The sequence below is a fragment of the Calypte anna genome, chromosome 4A (assembly GCF_003957555.1).
Source record: "Calypte anna isolate BGI_N300 chromosome 4A, bCalAnn1_v1.p, whole genome shotgun sequence".
In the NCBI taxonomy this organism is placed as follows: Eukaryota; Metazoa; Chordata; class Aves; order Apodiformes; family Trochilidae; genus Calypte; species Calypte anna.
Genome location: NC_044248.1, coordinates 39,997,324 through 40,020,533, shown reverse-complemented (window position 1 = coordinate 40,020,533; position 23,210 = coordinate 39,997,324). Strand labels below are relative to the sequence as shown.

At 47.6% G+C, this 23,210-nt stretch overlaps 2 protein-coding genes across 8 annotated transcripts; both read left to right on the top strand.

Annotated features, from left to right (window-relative positions):
- The first annotated feature begins 864 nt into the window (after positions 1–864).
- On the top strand, positions 865–4,703 carry LOC103533700 (sulfotransferase family cytosolic 1B member 1). 4 transcript variants are annotated; one of them, XM_030449937.1, is made up of 10 exons: positions 865–1,051; positions 1,232–1,342; positions 2,438–2,448; positions 2,935–3,083; positions 3,314–3,442; positions 3,529–3,626; positions 3,796–3,922; positions 4,009–4,103; positions 4,282–4,462; positions 4,538–4,703. In XM_030449937.1, the coding sequence occupies exons 2-10, from the start codon at positions 1,238–1,240 to the stop codon at positions 4,648–4,650; spliced, it is 1,008 nt and encodes a 335-aa protein (XP_030305797.1). In that variant the 5' UTR covers positions 865–1,051; positions 1,232–1,237; the 3' UTR covers positions 4,651–4,703. The 4 variants fall into 4 exon arrangements, with proteins under 4 accessions (XP_030305797.1, XP_030305796.1, XP_008497815.2 ...); XM_030449936.1 differs by lacking the exon at positions 865–1,051 and having other exon boundaries at positions 1,154–1,342; XM_030449938.1 differs by lacking the exon at positions 865–1,051 and having other exon boundaries at positions 1,261–1,342; positions 2,433–2,448.
- A 4,287-nt stretch (positions 4,704–8,990) lies between these two features.
- On the top strand, positions 8,991–22,041 carry LOC103533702 (UDP-glucuronosyltransferase 2A1). 4 transcript variants are annotated; one of them, XM_030450309.1, is made up of 7 exons: positions 14,414–15,154; positions 16,725–16,873; positions 18,488–18,619; positions 19,036–19,123; positions 19,877–20,096; positions 20,321–20,408; positions 21,230–21,303. In XM_030450309.1, the coding sequence occupies exons 1-7, from the start codon at positions 14,431–14,433 to the stop codon at positions 21,233–21,235; spliced, it is 1,407 nt and encodes a 468-aa protein (XP_030306169.1). In that variant the 5' UTR covers positions 14,414–14,430; the 3' UTR covers positions 21,236–21,303. The 4 variants fall into 4 exon arrangements, with proteins under 4 accessions (XP_008497818.2, XP_030306168.1, XP_008497819.2 ...); XM_008499596.2 differs by lacking the exons at positions 14,414–15,154; positions 20,321–20,408 and adding an exon at positions 8,991–9,726 and having other exon boundaries at positions 21,230–22,041; XM_030450308.1 differs by lacking the exon at positions 21,230–21,303 and having other exon boundaries at positions 14,412–15,154; positions 20,321–21,155.
- Positions 22,042–23,210: the final 1,169 nt, after the last annotated feature.

The following is a 23,210-nucleotide window of genomic DNA, read 5'->3' as shown; positions in this document are numbered from 1 at the left end:
CACCAGCTGCTGGTGTGGCTGAGTGGGGGTTGATTCTATGGTGGGAAGGAGAACCACTGGGAAACCCCATCCCTAAAGGCTGAAATGCACCTGCTGGTCCCCTGAGAGGCGACATGAGAGAGTCAGCACTGAAACCTGCTGGGAAAGATCCCCCCCAAGTTGGCACCCATGGGGGATACTTCACGACTGAGGGAGTGGGGGAAAAAATCCCACATTCGCCCCAATGTGGCTGCTCCAGTGGAGGAGTGGAAAGGGAGCGCAGGCAGCCCCGGCGGGGCGGGCAGAGCAGCGACCGCAGCTTCCGTCCCCCTGAGGCCGGGAAACACGGTGGGAAGCAGCCAGCAGAGCACTTTCCTGGCGTCACCCATGGGTCCTGGCAAGAGTTCTCAGCCAAGAGCCAAGTTATCCGGCTCTGGGACGGCCCTGACAGCCGGGCAGCTGCCTACAGGCAGCGGACGGACCTGAGTTTAAGGCAGCAGCCGCCGGTGCCACCGCTCCCACAAACCAACGGGAGGGAGAAGGGAGGAAACGGCCCCGATTTGCTCCACTCCCCCCTATTTCCCACTCCCGGACCCGTCCCAGGGTAGCCGAGAGACAGCCTCTCCTCCTGTTAGACGCCGGGACCCGTAAGAGCCGCAACCGGAGCCGCCGGGACAGAACCCCGGGGGAGAGGGGACACCCACATCCACCCGCTCGGCCCTAGGCGGAGAGACGCGGCCGTGGCACCGGGAGCAGTCGTGGAAGGGAAGCAGCGATCGCATAGTGCCCGTGCCGCCCAGAGACGAACCCCAAATTCTCCGGACCCAACAGAACCCCCGCCGGACCGACCCCCGGCAGGCACCACCCGCACCTTCGGCACCGCCTCCGCGCCGCTGCTCCCTCTGCACGCTGTCGCCGTCTGGCGGACGAAAGCGGCACTGCAGCTCCCGGCTGCCGGTACCGGTGACACCATCGTGGCTGCCGTGCGCGAACCACCGGGCCCTCCTGCCACGTCCCTCCTGCCCTGACACCGTAGGGACATCGGGCTCCTCCACCAAGCCGCTTGCTTACGGTGGGATAAAGAGCCAGAAGCTTGACCCTTGCCAGGGATGGGCTGGGATCGGGCCCAGAGGTCCCCACAGGCTCTCCCGTTGCACACCCCAATGCCTCCTCCGGGGGATGCCCGCCCCAAAACCACCCCACGACTCCTTATTGGTGCTTTAAGCCTGCCCGCTAACCTCTGTGCCTCTAGGACGTGATGGCTTCCATTAACCATTACCCCTCGGGGCGGAGGAGGAGGGAGGAGGTGCTGAAGCTCCCGGGGCCATCAGTGACTCCAACCAGCACCTGGAGGAAACCCGAGGTAGGTCCGTGTTACGGTTCGAAGTAACATTACATTATTTTTTTTGTTTGTTTTTTGATCCGCAAAGCCCAACCAGCAAGGGTCGGGTGCACGCATAAACTTTGTATTTGACAATTGACACAAGCAAAATGATAGAACCCCCCGTGAAGGTATGGGAGGTATGTTGCCAGGCTAAAGAGGGAGAGAGGAAAAGGAAAAGATACAAGAAAAGAGAGAGAGAGAAAGAAATGGGAGAGAAAAGAGCCACAGTAGCAATTTGCCAGCACATTGTCCCTGCTGAGCCCCAGAGGAGACCACTCTGAGACTGAAGAACCACTTCACAGTGGCACAGAGTGAGCGCTTTGTCCAGGACTATCAGCTGGAAATGTTGGGCACTGACCTCTGCTTCTGCACCCAGATTTGAGACAGCACCTTTGTATGATGCCCCAACCCAAGCTGACCTGTGCTGATGGCACTGCTGCTGTGCCAGGGGCTCCTTTTACTCTTTTGGGATTGCTGGAGAGAGAAATAAAAGATGGTCCCCAACCTTCACCCCCATGAGATGCTCACTGCCCTGTGCCTCTGCTGACCCCAACCCAGCCATCCTCCAGATCCTCCAGGCTCTTTCTGGGGACAAGTCAGTGCTACCCCCAACCCAGCCATCCCCCAGGTCCTCTGGTCTTTTTTTGGGGACAAGTCAGTGCTACCCCACATCCCCTTGGCTGCTGTAAGTGGGAAGTGCCACCAGTAGCTTGTAGGATCAGAGAATTTCAGCCAAACTGCATGCAGAGAGGGGGCCAGCTGGGTAGAGGCAGCAAGGGGTGTCATGTACCTGTGCAGGGGAATAGGGACACGTGGGACACGTGTGGCAGAATGGGATCAGCAGGGCTGTGATGTCCTTCCAGGAGATCAGTGGTCACTAGCTTTGCCCAAGGCTCGCTCCTCCCTCCCGGCAGCCACCGCTCTGGCAAACATGCTGCCTTCACCCGCCCTTTTTCTTTCCTTTTCTTTCCTCCCCTCCCCTGAACACTGCTGTGGGGCCCCGCATCTTGCTGTGCTCTGCCATCCCTCTTCTGCCTGTCACCCTCCTGCTGTCACCTTCCCGGCACAGAGCAGCTCTGCCTGAGGTGAGCCGAGTGCTTCGGGCTGTGCTGTGGGTACCCTGCCCACATTCAGCTGCTCGGGGCTGCAACGCTGTGGGGCTCAGGGTGGTGGGTCTGGCGTACTTTGGGGTGCAGCCAGCACCCCTAAACCTACTGTTAGATTTGGCGCTGCTGCCGTAAACCCAGGGACATGGGTTGCTTCTTTGGGGTGATGGGGCAGGGGGAGAGGTGCCTGGCCTGGGTGACACTGGTACCCCAAGGGCACCCTCATCCCTTGCTGGTGCATGGGGTGGGTTCCTTCTCCTGCAGAAGGGATCCCTGTCCCCAGCAGTGGGCACAGCAGAAGGGCTGAGGTGACCTCTGCTCCCAGCATTAGTGGAGTTGCAACCACTCCCTGGGCAGGCAGGGAGCCAGGTGCCTGCAGTACCCTGGCCAGCAGCTGCCATGGGAGGGGGGGTTGTGAGGGACACCCCGTCTCTGTCCACCCCCTGATCATCCCCTTCCTGTCAGGATGGCCAATCCAGACCTCTACCTGCGTCAGCCCTGCCGCATGGTGCACGGCATCCCCATGGTCAATGCCTTCTCCCACAACTGGGAGCGCATCGACACCTTCCAGAGCCTCCCCGAGGACATCCTGGTGGTCACCTACCCCAAATCTGGTGAGTGTCCCCAAGCCCACCAGAAGTGGTGGTGACAGCCAGGTGAGTGTGTTACATGTCTGGGACCTGCTGCACGGGATGGGGGGGGGGACACAGCACATTATTGGCTCTGTGCAGGATATCCTTTTAGCCCCCTCTGTGCTTGGTCCAGGTCTGGAAGGGTTTTCTGGTGTTGAACCCCCCAGCATCACCCTGACTGCCCCTCACCCCTGATGGGTTCCTTTCCCCAGGCACCACCTGGGTCTGCGAGATTGTGGACATGATCCTGCAAGGTGGAGACCCCAAGAAGTGCAGACGGGACACTATCACCAGCCGGGTGCCCATGCTGGAGTTCTCTGCACCTGGGGCAATGCCAGCAGGTAATGGGACATGGGGGCTTGGCCACAGGGCACCCCACAGGGGGCTGCTAAGGGCCCCACTGGAGATGTGCTTTGTGGTCCCCCAGGAACAGAACTACTGGCCACCATGTCCTCACCCCGTGTGGTGAAGACCCACCTGCCTGCACATATCCTGCCCAAATCCTTCTGGAAAAACCGCTGCAAGGTAACCCCCCTTACCCTGAGCTCTGCTCCAGGGGTGTTGCAGCCTCACTGTTCCCCTGGGACAGTATCCACTGCTGCACCATGAATAGTGTCAGGAGCAGTGGGGGCTGGAGCATCCCCTATTTTGGGGGTCCTGGGGCTGCCCCTTTTGCCCCACGGTTCCTCTGCAGATCATCTATGTGGGGCGCAATGCCAAGGACGTGGCTGTCTCCTTCTACCACTTTGACCTGATGAACAAATTCGAGCCACACCCTGGGACGTGGGCCCAGTACCTGGAGGATTTCATGGCTGGCAGAGGTGGGAGAGGGGACGTGTGGGTGCATAAGGGGACCCTGTGAGGTGCTGTCACCCACTGACACCCCTTGGCTGCTCTCCCCAAACAGTAGCATATGGCTCCTGGTATGACCATGTCAAGGGCTATTGGGAACGGAGGAAGGATCACCCCATCCTCTACCTCTTCTATGAAGAACTGAAGGAGGTGAAGGACAGGGATGGATGGATGGATGGATGGAAGGATGGATGGATGGTGGATCAAGGATCAAGGGTTGCATTTGATGATCTCAGGAGGCCCTTTCCAACCTGGCTGATTCTGTGTGTGACTCTGTGATGCAAGGTGGCAGTGGCAGGAGGGGTGAGTATCTGCCCGTGTCTCACAGGACCTGCGCCGGGAGATTGCCAAGGTGGCCAAGTTCCTGGGGAGGGAGCTTCCAGAGGCAGCTCTGGACACCATCACCCAGCACACCTCCTTTGAGGCCATGAGGGACAACCCCACCACCAACTACACCATGGTGCCCTCCCACCTCATGGACCACAGTGTCTCCCCCTTCATGCGCAAAGGTGAGCCACAGCAGGGGGTTCCCAGCATGTTGTCCCCACGGGTCCCTTGCTGAACTGTGTCTCCTCTGGCCCCAGGCACCACTGGAGACTGGAAGAACCACTTCACGGTGGCACAGAGCGAGCGTTTTGACCAGGACTATCAGCAGAAGATGTTGGGCACTGACCTCTGCTTTCGCACACAGATTTGAGACCCCAACACTCCACACACCTCCCCAGCCCACTCACATTGGTTCTGCTCCCCGGCACCAGCTCCAGCACCACCCCAACCTCCTCGTGCCTGACCAGCCTCCCCTCTCAGAGGGGCTTTTGCAATAAAGGGTTTGATTTCTGCATCTTTATCCCCAATGTGCACTCATGTGAAAGCTGATGTGTTGCTAAAAAGCACTGTGGAGCCTCATCCCAACTTTCCCCATCCCAGAGCTGCCCAGCCAGGATGTGCACAGGACACACCTGTGTGGCTTTTTTCTATTCCTCAAAAATACAGTATATAGTATATAGTACAGAGGGTTTTCCAGCATACAACAAATAGAATGTTTTCACAGCTCCTATCTGTGCATCCGTACCATGGTGAAGGCTCAAACAGGGCACCCAGCACCCACCAACTCCTACCTCAGAAACCCCCCTGCTAATGTCACACTTTAGGGGAGGACAGGACAAGGAATGGTGATGGTCATGTTCCCTCCCCTCCCTTCCTCCTCGTTCTGTGTGGAAAAGACAAGGTGAGGAGGATGGGGACAAAACCAGCCCCAGAGTGGCCAGGAGATGAGCACACCATGGGAAGCTTGGGACCAATCCTTCCACACAGAAGCAATGAAGCTGGAGGCTGAAAGAGGATTTTGCTGGTGTTCTGCTCCCAGGGACCTGGGAAGCAGGGATGCTGTGCACGTCAACCACAACCACAGCACCCATCAATTACAGCATCAGTCATCAGGAGGTCAGAGGAAAGGATCCCCTCAGCTGCACAATCTCCTACCATGGCCAGAAAATCAGCACATGGTGCAGCCAGGGGACTGAAACAGCATTGCCAGGAGCTGGTGCTTTTGAAATAGCTGTTCTTATGTAACACTCATTTAAATAAAAGGGAACTCTTGGATCACAGCTCCTTGGATGCTGTCCTCTCCTGCCCACGTTCATCATCTTCTCTTCTGCCTACTACACGTGCAACACAACCCTGCCTGCAACCTGGAGGAAATATTCATTGCCTGTAGGCACAGAGCATCTCTGAAGTTGCAATTTCTTTCTCAGGAATGGGTGAAATAGGGGTTAAAAATAAATGTCCACAGGCAGTCAACAACTTGTTCCTCTGTAATTCATTCCAAGCCTTTTCTTTCCTCCCTAGATCCCTTGCACACCCATTTGGTGCTGCTTGGATACAAAGCCAAGCCTCCCAATTGTCCCTGCTTTGCTCCTTAGATATTTCCTTTTGTGTGGAAGTGCACAGATTTGGGTTTTTTTCCCCCAAAGCATTTCTGGACTGTTAGATGACTTTCTAAGGACAACTCTTTCTTCCTCATAATTCAGACAGCAGTTCTTGTGAAATGTATAGGGGCACCAAACCTTTTCTTCACTCTTCTTAATGAGAACCACTTTGTATTTATATCTTTTGTTCCCAGGCTCAAAGGCAGCATCTGCTGCTGTAGTGCTTGTTAGCAGCTGAGGAGATGCAACACAGTCACCTAGGGGAGGCTAAAATACTGTGCCCCAGGAGTTGTGTGTAGTCCCAAACTGCTAAGACCCTGGGAAAGAAACAAGTATTTTGGTTGTGAGGCCAAAGGAGGGATTGCAGGAGTAACTTTGCCCTTAAAAGCACAACCTAGCCTATCAGGGTGGATGTGTGCAGCTCCTTTGTAAACAGCCTCATAAAATCAGGACTTTGAATCCCTTGATATGGATGCAGTGCTTCCCTTCCTTGTCAATGCTGGCAAATGAAGGACCCTTCCTCCTCATGGCCATGCACAGGTTCCCAGGAGTGGACCAGTGGGAACCAGAAGGGGATTCCTGCTGGCTTAGAGGCAGGAGGTCAGGGAAAGCCCTTGATGATCACAGTAAGAGTGGTCAAGGGTGCTCTCACATCACACGCAGAGCTCCAGGCACCTGCGTGGATGACATCCAGAGCATTTTATTTGATTTTTTTCTTTTTGGCTTTGCAGAGTGGAAATGGCCTCACTCTAAGTCCCCCCTGTGCCCCTGCATCATTGCAACAGGAGTGAAGAGAGTTCATCAAGTCTTAAACTGAATCAATAAGAACAAGTGAGAGGCTATAAACCTAGCCCGTGGTATTTTTGTCCTACAGCTGCGAGGTAGAGGCATAAAGACTCAATTTGGCTGAGAAAAATAGTAATAGTAAGGCTATTTCACTAACTTTTGCTGGAGTTCCCCTATTAACCCTGGGGATTACATAGGAGCAGGCATTTTACTGAGCACTTGCACATGTGCCTTTGCAAAGTTGCTCAATCCCCTCATTTCTTCCTGTACTCAAGGATGAGCCAACCTTGGCATTTTCTTCCTCCAGCCTCCCCCCCCAAAAATGATAGTCATGATTTTCAAGTCTGCTTTCAGCCCAGAAGCTGCTTTGTTGCAATAAGTGAAAAAGAAAAATACAGAATCATTGGGTGTTTCTCAGAGTAAAAAGCTTCACTTTTCTGCTCTGGCACTGAATTTTTGAGGTGCCAGATGCCATCAAGGAGTAAAGGGGCCATGCAGACCTTAACACCCCTTCAGCAAAATGGTGAAGGGACCCATATGTGGAAAACACTCCCTTGTATTGCTTAACTTTTGCATAACTTCCCTTGTCCTCAAAGCTCCTGCTGTTATTTAACAGGGCTGGAGGTTGCATCAGTGTCTGCAGTACTTAGTAATGTTAGATGTGTGGAATAGAGACACTTGACACCATCTACTTTCCTCAGCCCCACTTTTCTCTCTTTTTCTGGATTTTGTCCTTTAATCTTATTCTCAAAATACTTCTCTGCATTAAGAGTAATCTGAGTAAGGTATTTAAAAACTAGCCATGAAAGCAAGAGAAATTTAACCCTCTGGTTCCCCTAGTAATAGCTCTCATTTGCTACAGTGGAATTAGTTACTGAGATTTGAAATTACTTTCCCAAATTAGCTAAATTAGCCCAAAAATGGATATTAGCCTGAATAGAAAGGTCTGTAGAGAGATAACAGTGAAAATCCTGGCTGCAAGGCCAAATTATTGTTAAAACATGCTGCTATAATTACTCTGAGGGCTTAGAATAAATGAGGTTAATAGCATGGACAATATCTTAAAAAACAGAGGTGAATCTCTAGATTCCTGTGTTTTCAAGTCATTAAAAGATTTCCTAGATATCCAGAATCAAGGCCCAGCACAGGTAGCATATCAACTTTTGAGAAAACCTGCAAACTAACCACAAGATCTTCTCTTTGTTCCTGTGAGTAGTTTATAAACAGGACTATAACTTAACAAACAATTTTGTTTTGTCAGGGACCCCAAAGGAAGCAAAAAATCTTTTTAGCAGGCACCATATATCTGTGCTACAAGATGCAAAGCTCTTGTGAGATGCTGGCTCTGCAGTAACATTACAATATCCCTTAGCATGAGGAAGACCATCTTGCCTATTAAATTACTGGGAGCATAACAAAACAATGAATAATCCCAGAATACATATGCCTTGTTGGGACCATTCCATATTGTATTACTTCCTCCTTTTGAAGTGCCCAGGTCAGAGTGTAACTTATTTAAGCTCCTTCTCCCTGATACCCAACCTCACCAGAGCAGCCCATGCACAGAGGAGCTGAGCAGCCAGAAGCAGAAGCCAACCCAGGCAGCAAATTGCCCCCTGCAACTTAGGGCAAGATGCTTACAGACCTCAGAAGCCCCTGACAGGTAAGAGTTCTTCGCTGCAAAGCCTTTGCTCCCCAAATTGTGGTGGATTGAGAATATGCATGGTGTTTTTGTTGTTATTTTGGTCCCTGGTGGTTAAGATCTCCTTCCATAGTGCCTTACATTCAAGTGCTGACTTTCCAAGTGAGAGACATCCCCACATGTGGGTTTTGCATTGAGAAGAAATTTTAGGGTATAGGAGGGCCCCAGATCCATGTCTGGACACCTGAAGTGAGCCCACAACACGACCAGGTTGATCCCAATGTGGCCCTGCCAGTTGCAACGAGCCCATTGCATGAAGAGTTGTCTGGTAGCAGCTGGAAATATTACAGTATACAGATAACACAGCTGTGGCAAAAAGATTAAAGGATTAAATTCCTCTTGTGCAAAGGGAATAGCTTGAAGGCAGACCTTTGACAGCAGCAGGGATTGCTTCCAGCCTGCTAGTCAGGGAAAGGAGTTCTCTCAGGGGGAAGCTAACAGGGAAAAGTGAATAACCAAACATCCTTTTTTTTTTTCCAGACTGAGACAAAACATAGGTTTTAAGGGTCCCACCTGTGCAGCAGCAAACTTATTTTTGCCAGAAGTACCATCAAACACCACAGAGAGTTGCAGCACTTGCAACTGGAAAGAAAAACAAGCTACCTGGCCTTTAACTCTGCCATGGCCATAAAACACCCCCGCTCTAAGAAATACCTCGAGCTGTTCCTTTTCCAGGTTGCTCTTCTAGGACCTGTGTTCTGTGGGAAGGTGCTGGTCTGGCCAACAGAAGGCAGTCACTGGCTGAATGTGAAGATTGTTCTGGAGGGCCTCATCCACCGTGGGCACAGTGTTACTGTCCTGGTATCCAATGCTTCCCTCTTCATCAAACCCAGGGCTGAGGCTGTGGAGAAGTTTGAGGTCTATAATGTGCCCTTCAAGAAAGACACCATTGAGAACCTGATTGAGGGTGTGGTGACACTGTGGGTGAATAACAGGCCGACCACTTGGACTTTCTGGCAGTTTTACAAGGAGCTGGGAAAACTCTCCCAAAACTGGCACCAGATGAACAGGCTCATGTGTGATGCTGTGCTGACCAACCAAGAGCTGATGTCCCACCTGCAGAGCTCTAGCTATGACCTGCTGCTCTCAGACCCAGTGACTCCCTGTGGGGACCTCCTGGCTCTCAAGTTGTCCATCCCATTCCTCTTCTCCCTGCGCTTCTCCCCTGCTTCCACCGTGGAGAGGCACTGTGGCAAAATCCCAGCCCCACCATCCTATGCACCTGCAGCCCTGTCTGAGCTCTCTGACTGCATGTCCTTCAGTGAGAGGATAAAAAACATCATCTCCTACCACCTGCAAGACTACGTTTTCCAGAGCTACTGGGGAGAATGGGATATCTACTACAGCAAGATCTTAGGTAAGCTTTCTGCTACTTTTTTTTCACTTCTCGTTACACAGCATCCTGCCTCCTGACCTTGCAGGGTCACAAGAATCACCAAGAAGTTTGTCACTATGCCCTTTGTGCAAAAGGGAATAACCCAGCAGGGTCCATCAGTTGCACCCACTCCTCTGTCAGGTTTGCCATTGCATTCAGACAGGGATCACTGCTCATCCCACTGGACTAATTTGGTTTTTTTGACAAAATTTTTTAAATGTAGATGTTGAAACAACTTCCCTGTCACACAGGGCTCTCAGTAAGGGAGCTCAGCTTACACATATTCCCCTCTGATGACTGCTTGCACAGGAAGCAGCAAGGACCAGAGATGTTTTCCTAATCCTGAGTTTCATTACCAGAAAGAGCTGGTGAATTCTGAGCCAGCCCTGCCACACTCAGTACCAATACTGAAATGCATTGTGGCTTTGTAAGAGAAACTTCACTTATATCACTGGTCATATAAAACCAATGCTCTCTGCACAAAACATATTTAAAACATACCCTCTATCCCCAAGCAAGCAGTGAAAGTGAACAGTCTTCCTCTGCAGGCTTTTCTTCTGGACCATTTTGAGTGAATATGTAGAAAAGCATGTTTTTTTAGGTATTAATCACACGTGATGGACACCCCATTTTCATTAACCTCACACTAAGTTCATGAGAAAAAATACCTGCAAATATTGCAGAGTTCAGTGGCCTGCAAATACCTGCATGCTGCAAGACTCCACAAATACACCAAATTGTTGTGGTGTGCACAGCAGATGAGATATCTCAGCTTGGGCTTCTCACAGCCCAGCTGCTTCCATCACCCTCCTTTTCATCCTGGAAAGTATATTCTAGGCAGAAGCAGTACTAAAAGCCTTGCACAACAAGATTAGGAAAGCTTTGTGTAACAGAGCTGGGCAGAAGCCCAGTAATGATAATTTTTAGCACAGTGAAGAGGATGGATATTATTTCTTAATTGCACATCAGCAGTGTGACCATAAATAAAACTGTTCAATAGATTTTCTGGAGTGCATAATAGGCACCTGGTGGCAGGCAGGAGGAGATCACAGCATCATCTACCAGCTCTGCACTCTTGTGTATGCTCTGGAAGAGGCAAGATCCCATGAGGATACCTTTAGTCTGATGCTGGACTCACTTGCTGTGCAGTTTCATCCACATTAAGATGCAACTTCTTAGCTGCAGCCTGTATGACCACCTCAAGTGGTAAGTGGATATTCAGTGGTTTTATAATGGGTGCCCACACAGTGGGGAAACATCATCTCTGCATCCCCAGCTGTGCTTCAAAGAGCCAGAAGAATTAAAAAGTCACCTATCCCACCAAACAAGTAACACAGGGACTGCAGTCAGACAGGCAGGAGGATGAGCAGCAGGACTCAATCCTCACAGGTCTGAGCTCCCCAGGGCTGACAGCCTTGCCTGCAGAGGCAGCACATCTTTCAGCTCCAGCAAGGTATTTACCACTAGATAGTGACAGCTGGTTCCTGGCATTTTTTTCTCTCCCAGGAAAACAAGCCATTCTCCAGGATGGGATTTCACTCCTTGGCTCCCTGCCCTCTGGAGAAAGGCAGAGTCCTGCATGCCCAAACCAGCATGGGAGAACTTCTGCTGCTCCTGGTGGCAGATGGCCACAGGGACACCGCCACACAGGGTGGGCTGTGGCAGGGAAGGAGGTGCCAGTGCTGTGGGTGCTGGCTCTGCTGGGCTGGGTGTCTGGGGTCAAGGTGTTGGTCTGGCCACTAGATGAACATGGGCTACATACTCCAGGAGTTTGTGGTCCAGGGCTGCTGCCTGAGTGCTTCCCCATCCTCAAGTCCACACAGCCCTTACCCTTCCAGTTTGAGGTGGTCATGGTGACAGTCACCAAAACTGAGATGGCTACCTTTCTGCAAGAAGCTTTCTATTTCTCGTTTTACCAGGAGAGAGTGGGTTTTCCCTCTCTGGGGAAGGTTTTACAGGGCATCTCAACTGGTGTACCAGCTGAAGACTGTAACCAGACTTATTTGTGATGAAGTCCTGAAGAATCAGGCACTGCTGGAGAGACTGGGAGCATCTACCTTCAGTGTGCTCTTGGCAGACCCACTGTCACCCCGTGGGGAGCTCTTTGCTGAGAAACTGTGTGTGGCACCATCTGCTTCTCCATGGGCAACACATTGGAGAGGCTCTGTGGGGCACTCCCAGCACCTCCTTCCTAGGTACCAGCCACCCTAAGCATCCGAACAGACAGGATTGCCTTCTGGGGAAAGCTAAAAAACATCTTCACCTACATCCTGCAGGATATCATTGCCTCCTCTGGGGAAGCTGGGATCAATACTACAGTGGTGGTTTTGGTAAGGATGCTCTTATTTCCAGAAATTGTGTCTGCTGTACACACAGGGGCAAAAAAATTAGAGGCTATGACACAAATTAGGAGCAAGACAGCCCTGAACTCACTCTCCTTCTTCCAAAGTTCCTGTGTCAAGTCAAACAACCCAGACAAGTACAAACATTACCTGTTAATCCTTACCTGCAACACTTGTACAGCTGAATCTGTACTGATACTTCCAGGGTAGGTTGAACTAAAGCCACTTGTTACACAGCTCATTAGTCATATTCACAGATGAATCATTACAAACACTGGGAAGAGCAAAATAACACTATCTAGTAACCAAACACTAGTACTGAATTAAACTTGCTGATGTAGAAATAAAAAATGGATTTGGAAAACTTTACAAAAATACTATCTTTTCCCCATGGCCCCTTTTTGCTGCTAGCTTATCTCAGAGATAATGGCCTCCTCTGGTCTTTTAAAGACTTGGGAGAGTAGCTGAGCCCCAGTTTACACTCATAAGAGGCTCTAAGCAGAGACAGGACTGTTCAATTGTCTGAAAGTGTCTAAAATAAATATTAGAAGATATATTACTTATTTATAGCTTCTTTTTCTTTTAAAAATAATCGTTGCATAATTATTTTCACATCTTCCCTCTAAGTGATTATTGTAATCCTTTAAAGGAATCAGGGCAAACACACAGGCTTTGCTGGTGGACAGATGAAACAGATATTATTTCAATATGAGACTCTTAAGTGTTTCAATTTGTATTTCACTAGCAGGCTATGATACTGCTAAGAGAGGTAAGTTATTAAGATATCCTACTATTAGTGTACCTACCTCTGTGTTGACTTGAGTTGCTTTTCATGTTTGACAGAAACTAGCAAATCTTGTGCTGGCAGGATGGCTTGCTGATCTCCTCTTCTGTAAGCCTCAGAGCTGCTGAGATCTGATGCTGCCTTTTTGTTGATAAATGTGAGATTTAGCATTTAAGGCTCTAGGTGCAATATCTGTTTTGTTAGCTTAGCTGTTCTCTGCCCTGACTGTGGTGTGCTTTGATCTGGAGTGTGTCCAGTCCTGAAGGGGGTGTGAAAGGAAGAGGCAAACACCTCACAGAAATGGGGTGATGTTCCAGCTCCTGCAGGGTATGCATGCTCCTACTCTTTCTCCTTGGAAAATCTTCTTCAAGGCTCTTACTGTTGTAGCTCCTTTCCTAGAGCTGTCCAAGATTTTTCAGGTGATGAGGTTGAAGAATTAATGAAAGACTGCTTGCTCCACTGTCAGTCTAGTGAGGGGAGATCATGTGGTGAGAAGACAGAATTAAAGTATCCTCTGGACTCGTTGTGAATCACTGCAGGGAATTTTGCAGCTAGTAAATGAGGAGATAAAAAATGTAACCAGCTTTACAGGTATTTTGGTTCTTACAGGGCAAAGAAGCAGATCTAGGCTGTAGTCAAGTGAGTGAGGTTCATCTTGTAGCTGTCAATTTTCCCACGGACTGTTCATGTGCTTTCCCTAGCCTGAGGTCCTGCTTGGAACAGGAATGGGTATCTTCACCTTGAAGATCTGGTATGAGGGTATACTGATTTTGGTTGGAATCATGTTATTTTTCTTCATAGTACCTTGCATGGGGCTATATTTTGAATTTGTGCTGAAAACAGTATTGATAACATAGGGATGTCTTCCTTCCTTAGAGCTGAGCAGTGCTGACACAGCATCAAAGCCTTTTCTGCTTCTTACACTGCTCCTCCCAGCAAGCAGGCTGGTGATGCACAAGGAGCTGAGAGGGAACCCAGCTGAGGGATATTTCACTCCATGTGATGCTCTATTCAGCTAGAAAAGACGCAGTAGGGAGGGGGGTGAAGGGGAGTTTTCCAGGGCTGCTCTTGCTCAGTGCTTGGCTGGTGGTGAGCAATTCTTCTTTTTCCATTACCTGTTCTTCTTGGGTTTATTTTTTTGACTTTTGTTTGCTAAGCTTTCTCTATCTCAACCTGTGAGTTTTCTAACTTTTGCTCTTCCTTTTCCCTTATTTCTGTGGGGGAGTGAGAGGCTTTGTGGTACTTATTTGCCTATCAAGACTGAACTACAACAGAGGGAAAAGGCTTCTGGTCCTCATGTTGCACAATGTGCTTCGTGGTGGGCAGAAACAGGAGCTGCTGTCACTTTCAGAGAAGCTGTGGCTCTGCAGGAGACTCCAGAACAGGATTTGTTTCTTGCCCAGTCCTCCCATGAGTCATGTTTGGTGTTCTGAGGTTTCACCTTGCCAAACTGGCACTGACTGCATCTCCCTTTTATTGGCTGGCTCTGAAATGTTTGCACACTGGAGCAGCAAACTGCTCCCAGCTCAGTCACAACACAATTGTACTTTGGCTGCTGCAATGATGGGGCCAAGGTTCCTCTGGCTGCTCTGGGCTTGTGCATGCTGCTGGAGCACTGGCTTCTGTGGGAAGGTGGTGGTCTGGCCCACGGATGCAAGTCACTGGATCAATGTGAAAGTGCTGCTGGAAGAGCTTGTTCTCCGGGGTCATGAAGTGTCTGTGCTGGTGCCTTCAAGCAATCTGCTCATCGACTATACAGACAAATCCTCCCCCTTCACTTTTGAGGTACTGGAAGTCCCCTTTACTCAGAAGACCCTGGATGATATGATGGAGGGTTTCCTCCATTTCTGGATAGATGAGATCTCTACTGCCTACCCCTGGGACATCATGTGGAAGATGATAGAGGACCTGAAAAACTTTACCAAATTGTCAAAAGAGACCTGTGACACCTTGGTGATGAATCCTCAGCTGATGGAAAAGCTGCAGCAGGCCAAGTTTGACGTTCTGATTGCTGACCCCCTGTCTGTAGGTGGGGAGCTGGTAGCAGAAATCCTGGCAATCCCTTTTGTCTACACCTTCCGCTTCTCTAACGGGAACACGGTAGAGCGGCTGTGTGGTGGGCTCCCATCCCCACCTTCTTACGTGCCTGCTAGCACCAGGGGACTGACAGACCAGATGTCCTTTGTGGAAAGACTGCAGAACTTCCTATTTTACTTGTATTCGGATTTATTTTTCTTGAAGTTCTGGCGAGATGAGTTGGATGGGTACTATAGTGATGTCTTAGGTAAGGTTGAGCGTTCAGCCGCCGTTGAGCGGTTTCTCCTTTTGCATAGGTTGTGTGTTTTGAATGTCTTGGGAGCTCAGTGCTGCTGTCTCAAAAATACTCTTTCTCAAAGGTCAGGAGAGGTAGTTAACCCTGCTCTGGTCATATGGAGGCTGTGATTTCCCTTTTAGGTCTGGTGCAGTCTAACAGCAGTGCAGGTTTACTCGAGTTCTTCTGGAGGACCTTTAGAGCACATAGTTCTCATTCCTGTCAGTGATGATGCTGGAGGAGAGCTGCTGAAATTTTTCTTCCTAGCAAATACAACTCAGGCCTTAATCAGAGTCTAACTGAGACATTTTATAGTCCAATGGACTTTGAATCTTGTACAGAATATGTTTAGGCAGATAGCAAGTGAACAGCAAGAACAAGGGCACCTATTCTGCTGCCCTCCAATCTCTTCCTGCATTTCCCAAGAATGCCTCTGTGCTCTGCAAATAAGTCCCTTTTCCCTAGACTGATTTTTTTTTTTTTAAATACTACATAAGATTTAATTATGCCTTTGTATCACTCTATATTGCACGCTTAGTTTTCACTCTAGTAACTTTGTAAATGACTCATTGTTCTTTGCATAAGATAAAAAAATGACTGGTGTAAATTGTAACACTGATCAAGTAGTATAAGGAGATGCTTATATTTTATACTGATCATTTTTTTTATACTGATGCTTTTTTTTTTTTTTTTAAATTTCTGCTTGCATTAAGCTGTCTTCGTACAGTCATTTACCAACACTTCTAAAATCTTTGCTCCTCAGCTCCACTTGGAGGGGAAAATACTGCAAAACAACTTATAACTTGTACCTGAGAATATATATTTTTTCAAGTGGGAAGCTAAAAAACAGTTTTACCCCTGGGGTTTTTTCCTATAGTCGGATTTTGCCTAAAATTACATTCAAAGCATCTTTGGATTTGGCCAGATTTTCCCAGTGTGTGTCAGAAGGAGCTGACCAAATGCCCAAGAGAACCAGGGATGGCTGTACCAACCTTTTACTGTAGTAAAGTACTACTTTACTATTAGTGTTGTGAAGTACTGAGCATATCAACTCTGCATATCATTCTCCAGCAACAGCTATAAACACTGCATGTAATCAGTCCTAGAAGTAGGAACTGACTGAAAAATATGCTGTTGATTTTAGGAAATGTGGTTACTTAAAAGAGACTAAAAATGAGATTGTTTCTGTCTTGGCTCAAACCAGGACACAAGCACAGGTAATGAAGTCTTTCAGCAGAGATAAAATTGCACTTCTGAATCACAGAAACTAAAGGCATCCTACTTATTCTTGTACTGCTCTAAACTAATCCTGGAGGCTCAAAATCCCTTTGAAGATCACATTGTCTTGTTCATGGCAGCCTGCCAAGCCTGAACACAGGACAGGGCAAGAACTAAATCTGGGTTTGTCCATGTTTTCACTTATTGTATGATTTGATAGACTACACGAACTGGTAGTGCCAGAAGACAAACCTTCAAAGGTTTCAAAACCTTCAAAGAAGACTGTGCTTGTGTGTGTTGTAAATCTCTTGTACCTTGCCCATAGGAAGGCCCACAACCCTGTGTGAGACGATGGGGAAAGCAGAGATTTGGTTAATCAGAACATACTGGGATTTTGAATTTCCACGCCCTTTCCTGCCCAACTTTGAATTCGTTGGAGGACTTCACTGCAAACCTGCAAAGCCCTTACCAAAGGTATAGTTTAGGCTGTTGTTCAGTCTGGAGGAGGCTCAGGGGAGACCTCATCACTCTCTACAACGCTCTGAAAGGAGGTTGGAGCCAGGTTGGTTGTAGCAGCTGTCAGAAAGACAAGAGGCCATGGGCTTAAGCTCTGCCAGGGGAAGTTTAGGTTGGATATTAGGAAGATATTCTTTCCAGAGAGAGTGATCAGACATTGGAATGGGCTGCCCAGGGAGGGGGTGGATTCTCCATCCCTGGAGGTTTTTAAGAAGAGACTGATGTGGCACTCAGTGCCATGGTCTGGGAACCACAAGGGGAGTGGATCAAGGGTTGGACTTGATGATCTCAGAGGTCCTTTGCAACCCAAATGATTCTGGGATTCTGTGATTCTGTATCCCAACCTCGTTCTGCCACTGGACGGTCGTTTGTCCAGCAGAACAGAAAATGTTTCTCTCCTTGATTATCCAATGCCAGCCATGTCCATAGAAAGCTCATTCTTAAGGAAGATGCTCTGCTGCAGGAGGACAGCATGGAGCTGGTTAGAAATTGGTCTGTAACTGTGCAGGGTTTACCGCCTGAGAGCTGTATTTACAGCCTGCTGTCTTAAAAGAGGATAGCTGAGGTCACCAGGAAGGAATACACTGCTTGTTTTAGGAAAAATAGGTGCTACCTCAGAGTAGGTAAGTGTAAGGTAGAATTCTAAGATACAGACTTACAGTACTGAAATACCTCACACAAAAAGGCACTGCAAAGAGACAAATTCTTTAGACAATATGGAGTCAGGACTTGCAGAAAAAGATGAATGATAAAAAATTTTTCTATTGCTGCTTAGCTCAAGACATCTTAAATGAAATAAAATACTCAGCAATTCGAACCTGTGTGTGAGTGGCAATATTTATGTGGAATTTGAAATTCCCAGCTACTAATGTGGGCAACACAACAAGCTCTGGTCTAGATTATTGCTGCTGTAGGAGCCTTAGAGGAGGTATTTTCAGTGCAAGTTGTCCCCTAAAAGAAACCTTTGAACTCTCCTTCCCACTCCCCTGTAGCAGGGGATGAGCTGGGGGGCATTGACAACTCTTCTCTTTTGCATACTACTACTCCATTTCACATGACAGTAACTAAAAAGAAAGGAACAGAAGACCTATTGGTCTGATTTGTAGAAAATTTGTTTGGCAACAGGTGCTGTGTTGCAAGAAGTAGAGACCCAGATGACTAACTAGGGACAGCAGTGACTCAGTGAATCTCTCATCAGGATGCTGAAAATCCCCATCAGTTTCCAGCACTGTCCCTTCCTGCAGGGGAAATGCAAAGTACTTATTCCAGGAAAATCCAGAACTGTGACTAACAATGCTAGGAAGGGTGTCACAGGGCACAGCCCTCTGGTAGAGAGGTGTTCTGACTACTTGACTGGCTTTCAAAAAGATAAAGGTTTTGTCACCTGTCTCAGTGTGTCCTGCTCCTTCTTGGGGAGAAACTGCCCATTTTGTAATGCCCTCCTGTCAGCAGAGGTGCTCACACACCACCATCATCTCTCTGCTAAGCTGAAACGGTTGTGCTCTTTTTTCACAGAAATCTGGGTAATCTGCAGTGTTTAATAACTCCTGGTATGTTTTCTGTGTCCCCTAGGAAATGGAAGAATTTGTCCAGAGCTCAGGGGAACATGGCATTGTGGTATTCTCTCTTGGGTCGATGGTCTACAAAATAAGTGATGAAAAAAGCAATGTGATTGCCAAAGCCCTCAGCCAGCTTCCACAAAAGGTGAATTTCCTTTCAGGTCTAAACCAACTTAACTTGTTTTTTTTTGTCATTCCTTTTGCTTTTGGCAAGCCTTTTACATGTGGTCTGGCCTGGTCTTCATCTCTGCTGGATGTGCCACAGCCATGAAGCTGGGCTCTGCAGAGTCAGACTGAGTCACCTCCTGGGGAATTCTGGCATTTCCCCTCCTCTAGACTGAATGACAGAGAGGTGTGTCCATAGGTCAAAATATAAATTGCACTCCATGCAATTTTTATAGTAAGCACATAATAACTAATGAAAGAGCCAAAGGGGAGCCCAATCTATCTGAATTACTAGGAAAAGGTACACAGGGATAAGATAAAGGCCTGCATTTAATGTAATAATAGAGAATGGCATGTCACATGCACAATGTTTATCTTACTCCTCATTTGTTCAAGGTCCTCTGGAGGTACAAAGGAAAAAAACCAGAAACTCTGGGCTCCAACACCAGGATTTATGACTGGATACCCCAAAATGACCTACTTGGTGAGATGATTCTATCTGGGATGTATTGTGCCCTTTCAAAAAACTACTTCCTTTTGAATTTTTCCACTAAAATGTCAGGCAAAAGAACCATGTAACACTTGTTGCTCGATTAGTTTCACAGCTTAAGTAGCAGAGATTTCTTCTTGGATTTTTTTTTTTTCTTCTTGGCTTGCTTTTGACTTTAAGGTGAGTCATGTATAGGAGATTACAGGAGAACCATGGAAAATATAGCCAGGCTATGAAGGGAGTAGTAGCTCAGGAAGGCAGCAATTTGAGCTTAACTATAAGATGGATCTCTAAAGCAAAAGCTTCTGTCTTACCAAGCTTGGTGGCAATTTTCTGGAAGGGCTAAGGAGCCTTGCAGCAGAAGAAAATATCAAGTAGCCATGTACTCTGGAGCTGGATTGGGCTTCTGCAGTTAAACTCCAAGGTTCATGCTTAAAAATGCCTGACCTAAGCAACGCTGCAGAAAGGGGATGTTGTCATGTGGGAACATGTAAAAAATACAACTGTAAAGCAGCAGGAGGGGTAAAAACTGAAATAACTGAAATAACTCTGGGGTTGTCTGGAGGAACATGTTGACACACTGCATTAAAATAAGCATGAATGTGTGAAAGCTGAATGTCCAAGCTCTGATGCTGACCCAGAGGTCAGGGCTGTTCTCTAGCAGTGCATTTGCCCAAGCAGTCTGCAGTGCTCATCCCACTGAATACCACAGCTGCTGTTCCATGTGCTTCTCCTTCCCTGTTCCAGGCCATCCCTTGGCAAAGGCCTTTATTACTCATGGTGGGACCAATGGGATCTATGAAGCTATCTACCATGGGATCCCAATGGTTGGGATTCCCATATTTGCAGACCAGCATGACAACCTTGCTCACATGAGGGCAAAGGGAGCTGCAGTTGAGCTGGATTTCAGCACACTGAAGACCCAGGACCTGGTTGATGCACTGAATGAAGTAATTTACAATTCCACGTGAGTTTTTTTTTTTTCTTGCCTTACAGTAGAATGAGGTTATTAAAATCTTGGGCTGCTGATATGAGAAATTCTGCTGGCTCTTCTGGGGACCAGAAGTAATAAGTAGCTGGAGTTTGGGTTTCACCTGGAAACCACGTTTAGTTTCTGAGAACTGGTATTTCTCAGAAAGGAGAAATCAGTGATTTAATTTTCCTTATATTGGATTTTATGATCCCTTTTAGAGAAGTAAGCCCAGACCAGCTCCTGAGAGTTTTCTGCTCACCCTCTCCTCCTTGTTCTCTGATAGTAGAAATTCTCTGGAAGCTCTGGGTGAGAGTTATGTTACCAAGATCCTTATGTTATTGTTCCTGTCAGTCAGGATCTAGAGGGCAAGGAAACCTGGTAGCTTTCCTGTCTTTGGCAACAACTCTTGTCAAATGTGAAGGACAGGTACCCCTTCAAGTCAGAACCTGCAAATTCCCAAAGCAAATGGACCAACATATATGGAGCTGTTCAGTCTGAGGAAATGAGCCATGCTGGAGGTGAACTGGAACAACCTGGATGACAATCAGGGATCCAAAGACCTGGACCCTGCAAGTGCCCCCCCTGCCAACTTCCCCCTTAGTTTTATTGCCGAGTTATTTATCCACATCTCCCTTTAGTCAGCTGTCCTAGCTCCTCGGGCACCTCCAGCCTACTCACTGGGAGGAGCAATATAAGGAGCAGAAAAGGTCTTGATGCTTTGTAAGCACTGCTCAGCTACAATGAAAACATCCCTCTGTTACCAACATTATTTCCAAATCCCAAACATAGCCCCACACCAGCTACTATGAAAAAAAAAAATCAACTCTATCCCAGCCCAAACCAGCACACTCTGATATTCTGGAACAGAAAATGCTGCAAATATTTCCACGTTGCCACGTTTTTGGAAGGAGTCTCTGAAATAACTTTGAATAACATTATTTGGCAGAAGATTGGCTTTCTGTTCATAACCCAGTTCTTTGCAGGTAGCAGTAAATTCAGCCACTTTCAAATATATTTAAAGAACATTGATGAAAGTAAAAGCAGGGCTACCTATCCTCCTCAGGAGGACTGCCAGGTGCTGAATGGAATCAGTGACAAAACTCCTTGGTTTCTTCTTGTTTTCCCAGCTATAAGGAAAACATTTTAAAGTTATCCAAGATACACCACGACCAGCCACTTAAGCCTCTGGACAGAGCAGTCTTCTGGATTGAATTTGTCATGCGTCACAAGGGAGCAAAGCACTTGAGACCAGCTGCTCACAATCTCACCTGGTACCAGTACCACTGCCTGGATGTTCTGGCATTCTTGTTCACCTGTACAGTCATTGCTGTGTTCCTTCTTGTCAAGTGCTGCTTATTTTGCTGTAGGTGTGGCAGGCGTGCAAAGACAAAAAAAGAATAGACATCTTGTTCCCATCAGCACTTTTTCTTTCCCTAGGCTGATTCTGCAAGTTGTTTATACGTATTCCTTGGTGAATAAAATTATTAGGAGATTGAGCTGGGCATTTTATGAAGCATCCTGTTTGAACTGGGTCATGAGAAAAAGCTCTTGTGGGAAGAGCTGCTTGCTTAGGCAGCAAAGTCCTTCTGGCCTAAATAAGACTGAATTATAGTTCCTGTATTCCTTGAGCCCCTGTTAGCCCATCATACATAGTCCCTAGGATGGTAATTGCTGCTCTAACTTCTCAAATGAATTTTGGTATATTCCATGAACTCAGCCTTACCATGTGTGATACTGTGAGCCCTCTATCTTCTTATCTTTCCTCTGCCCTCTCCTACAACACTGTGTAGACTTGACAATTCACAACCAAAATGCCTTTCCTGTCAGAACACTTGTCTGCAGGCTGGAAAGTGAAATTAAGATCATGGGCTCCTGAAAAGAAGATCATGGGCTCCTGAAAAGAAGATCATGGGCTCCTGAAAAGAAGATCCTGGGCTCCTAAAAAACACTGACCTGAATAGTCAAGATTGTGAAAAACTGGGAACTTGTGTTTTTACAAAAGCACTGGCAACTTGGGGCCTGCGAGGAGACCTAACACTAGCAGAGAAATTACTTTTCTGAGAACCACTTCCCTTTTCCATTCAGTCTGGAGTCCTGCTCCACAGGCTATCATTCTAACTGCAAGACCATAGGGGTGTGCAAGCCACCTGCTGCCAGAAACCCTCCAAGTGCCTCTGAGCCATGCTGATAAATGCAGGAAAATCTCTAGAGATGGAACTTCCAAAGCAGTATATGTGAGAACAGTGCAGTAGTCACTTGCCTGAAAAGCTGGAAGGAAAACAATGCTGCTCTTGGCCTGGATAAGAATGGTGGTAAATGCAGCACTCCTGAAATTGTTCAAGGTGCACTTACTGATGCAAGCCTACCTAAATGATGCTAATCAGGCCTCCTGTTCTAGGCAAGGTTCCTTCACTGCTGTGCCAGCTTACTCAAGAAAGAACCTTCCCCCATTTAACTGATATTTGCTGTATTCTGGATGTTGCAGAATTGTTTTCAGAACAGGCTGAGAAAACATATTTGATACATATTAAAATTTCCTTCACTACATTAATTTTTTTTTGCATTGTCAATAGTTTCAATTTACTGAATTTCTTGATACTACAACACTTACAGAAGCTCAAGTGAATTGTTTCATAACCAAAGAAGGGTCAGAAGAAGACCAGGAATTCTCATGGGAACTTTGGTACACTGTTACTGGTCTTGATGGGATCACATGCAGGAATATGCATAGTGAATGGAAGTGGAACAGCATGAGCCTCCTAGGCACACCTCTGTCAAGTCTGATCACAAACAGCCCTCATCAAACTCAACAAATCTGTTTGCAGAAGCTGCTTATCAGTTTGATTGCCAGAAGGCCAGCAAGCCTCCCAGCATACTGTGTAGACACTGCTCAGACAAGGTTAACAAAGGACACAGGGAAGGAGGGAAGCTGGGAAAAGTTGGTCAGACAAAATGCTCTGCAGTCATCTTAAGGAGGTGCTTTGCCTCTGTAACTTAGAGAAATCTGGCTTATCTAGTATTAAATTTTGCAATTAAAAAAAAACCCAACACCTCCTCTTTCTAGAACCTGTATACAAAGCAGAGAAAGGTAACAAAGAGTAAGGGAGG

What these genes read in the sequence shown, in the direction of transcription:
- LOC103533702 (XM_008499596.2), top strand. Translation starts at nt 8,991, where the DNA reads ATGGCCATAAAACACCCCCGCTCTAAGAAATACCTCGAGCTGTTCCTT. An exon ending in TCAGCCAGCTTCCACAAAAG is followed by an intron (nt 18,620 to 19,035) that starts GTGAATTTCCTT and finishes CATTTGTTCAAG; the next exon opens with GTCCTCTGGAGGTACAAAGG. An exon ending in GAAGTAATTTACAATTCCAC is followed by an intron (nt 20,097 to 21,229) that starts GTGAGTTTTTTT and finishes TTGTTTTCCCAG; the next exon opens with CTATAAGGAAAACATTTTAA.
- LOC103533700 (XM_030449937.1), top strand. Translation starts at nt 1,238, where the DNA reads ATGGCTTCCATTAACCATTACCCCTCGGGGCGGAGGAGGAGGGAGGAG. An exon ending in TCTGGAAAAACCGCTGCAAG is followed by an intron (nt 3,627 to 3,795) that starts GTAACCCCCCTT and finishes GTTCCTCTGCAG; the next exon opens with ATCATCTATGTGGGGCGCAA. An exon ending in CTCCCCCTTCATGCGCAAAG is followed by an intron (nt 4,463 to 4,537) that starts GTGAGCCACAGC and finishes CTCTGGCCCCAG; the next exon opens with GCACCACTGGAGACTGGAAG.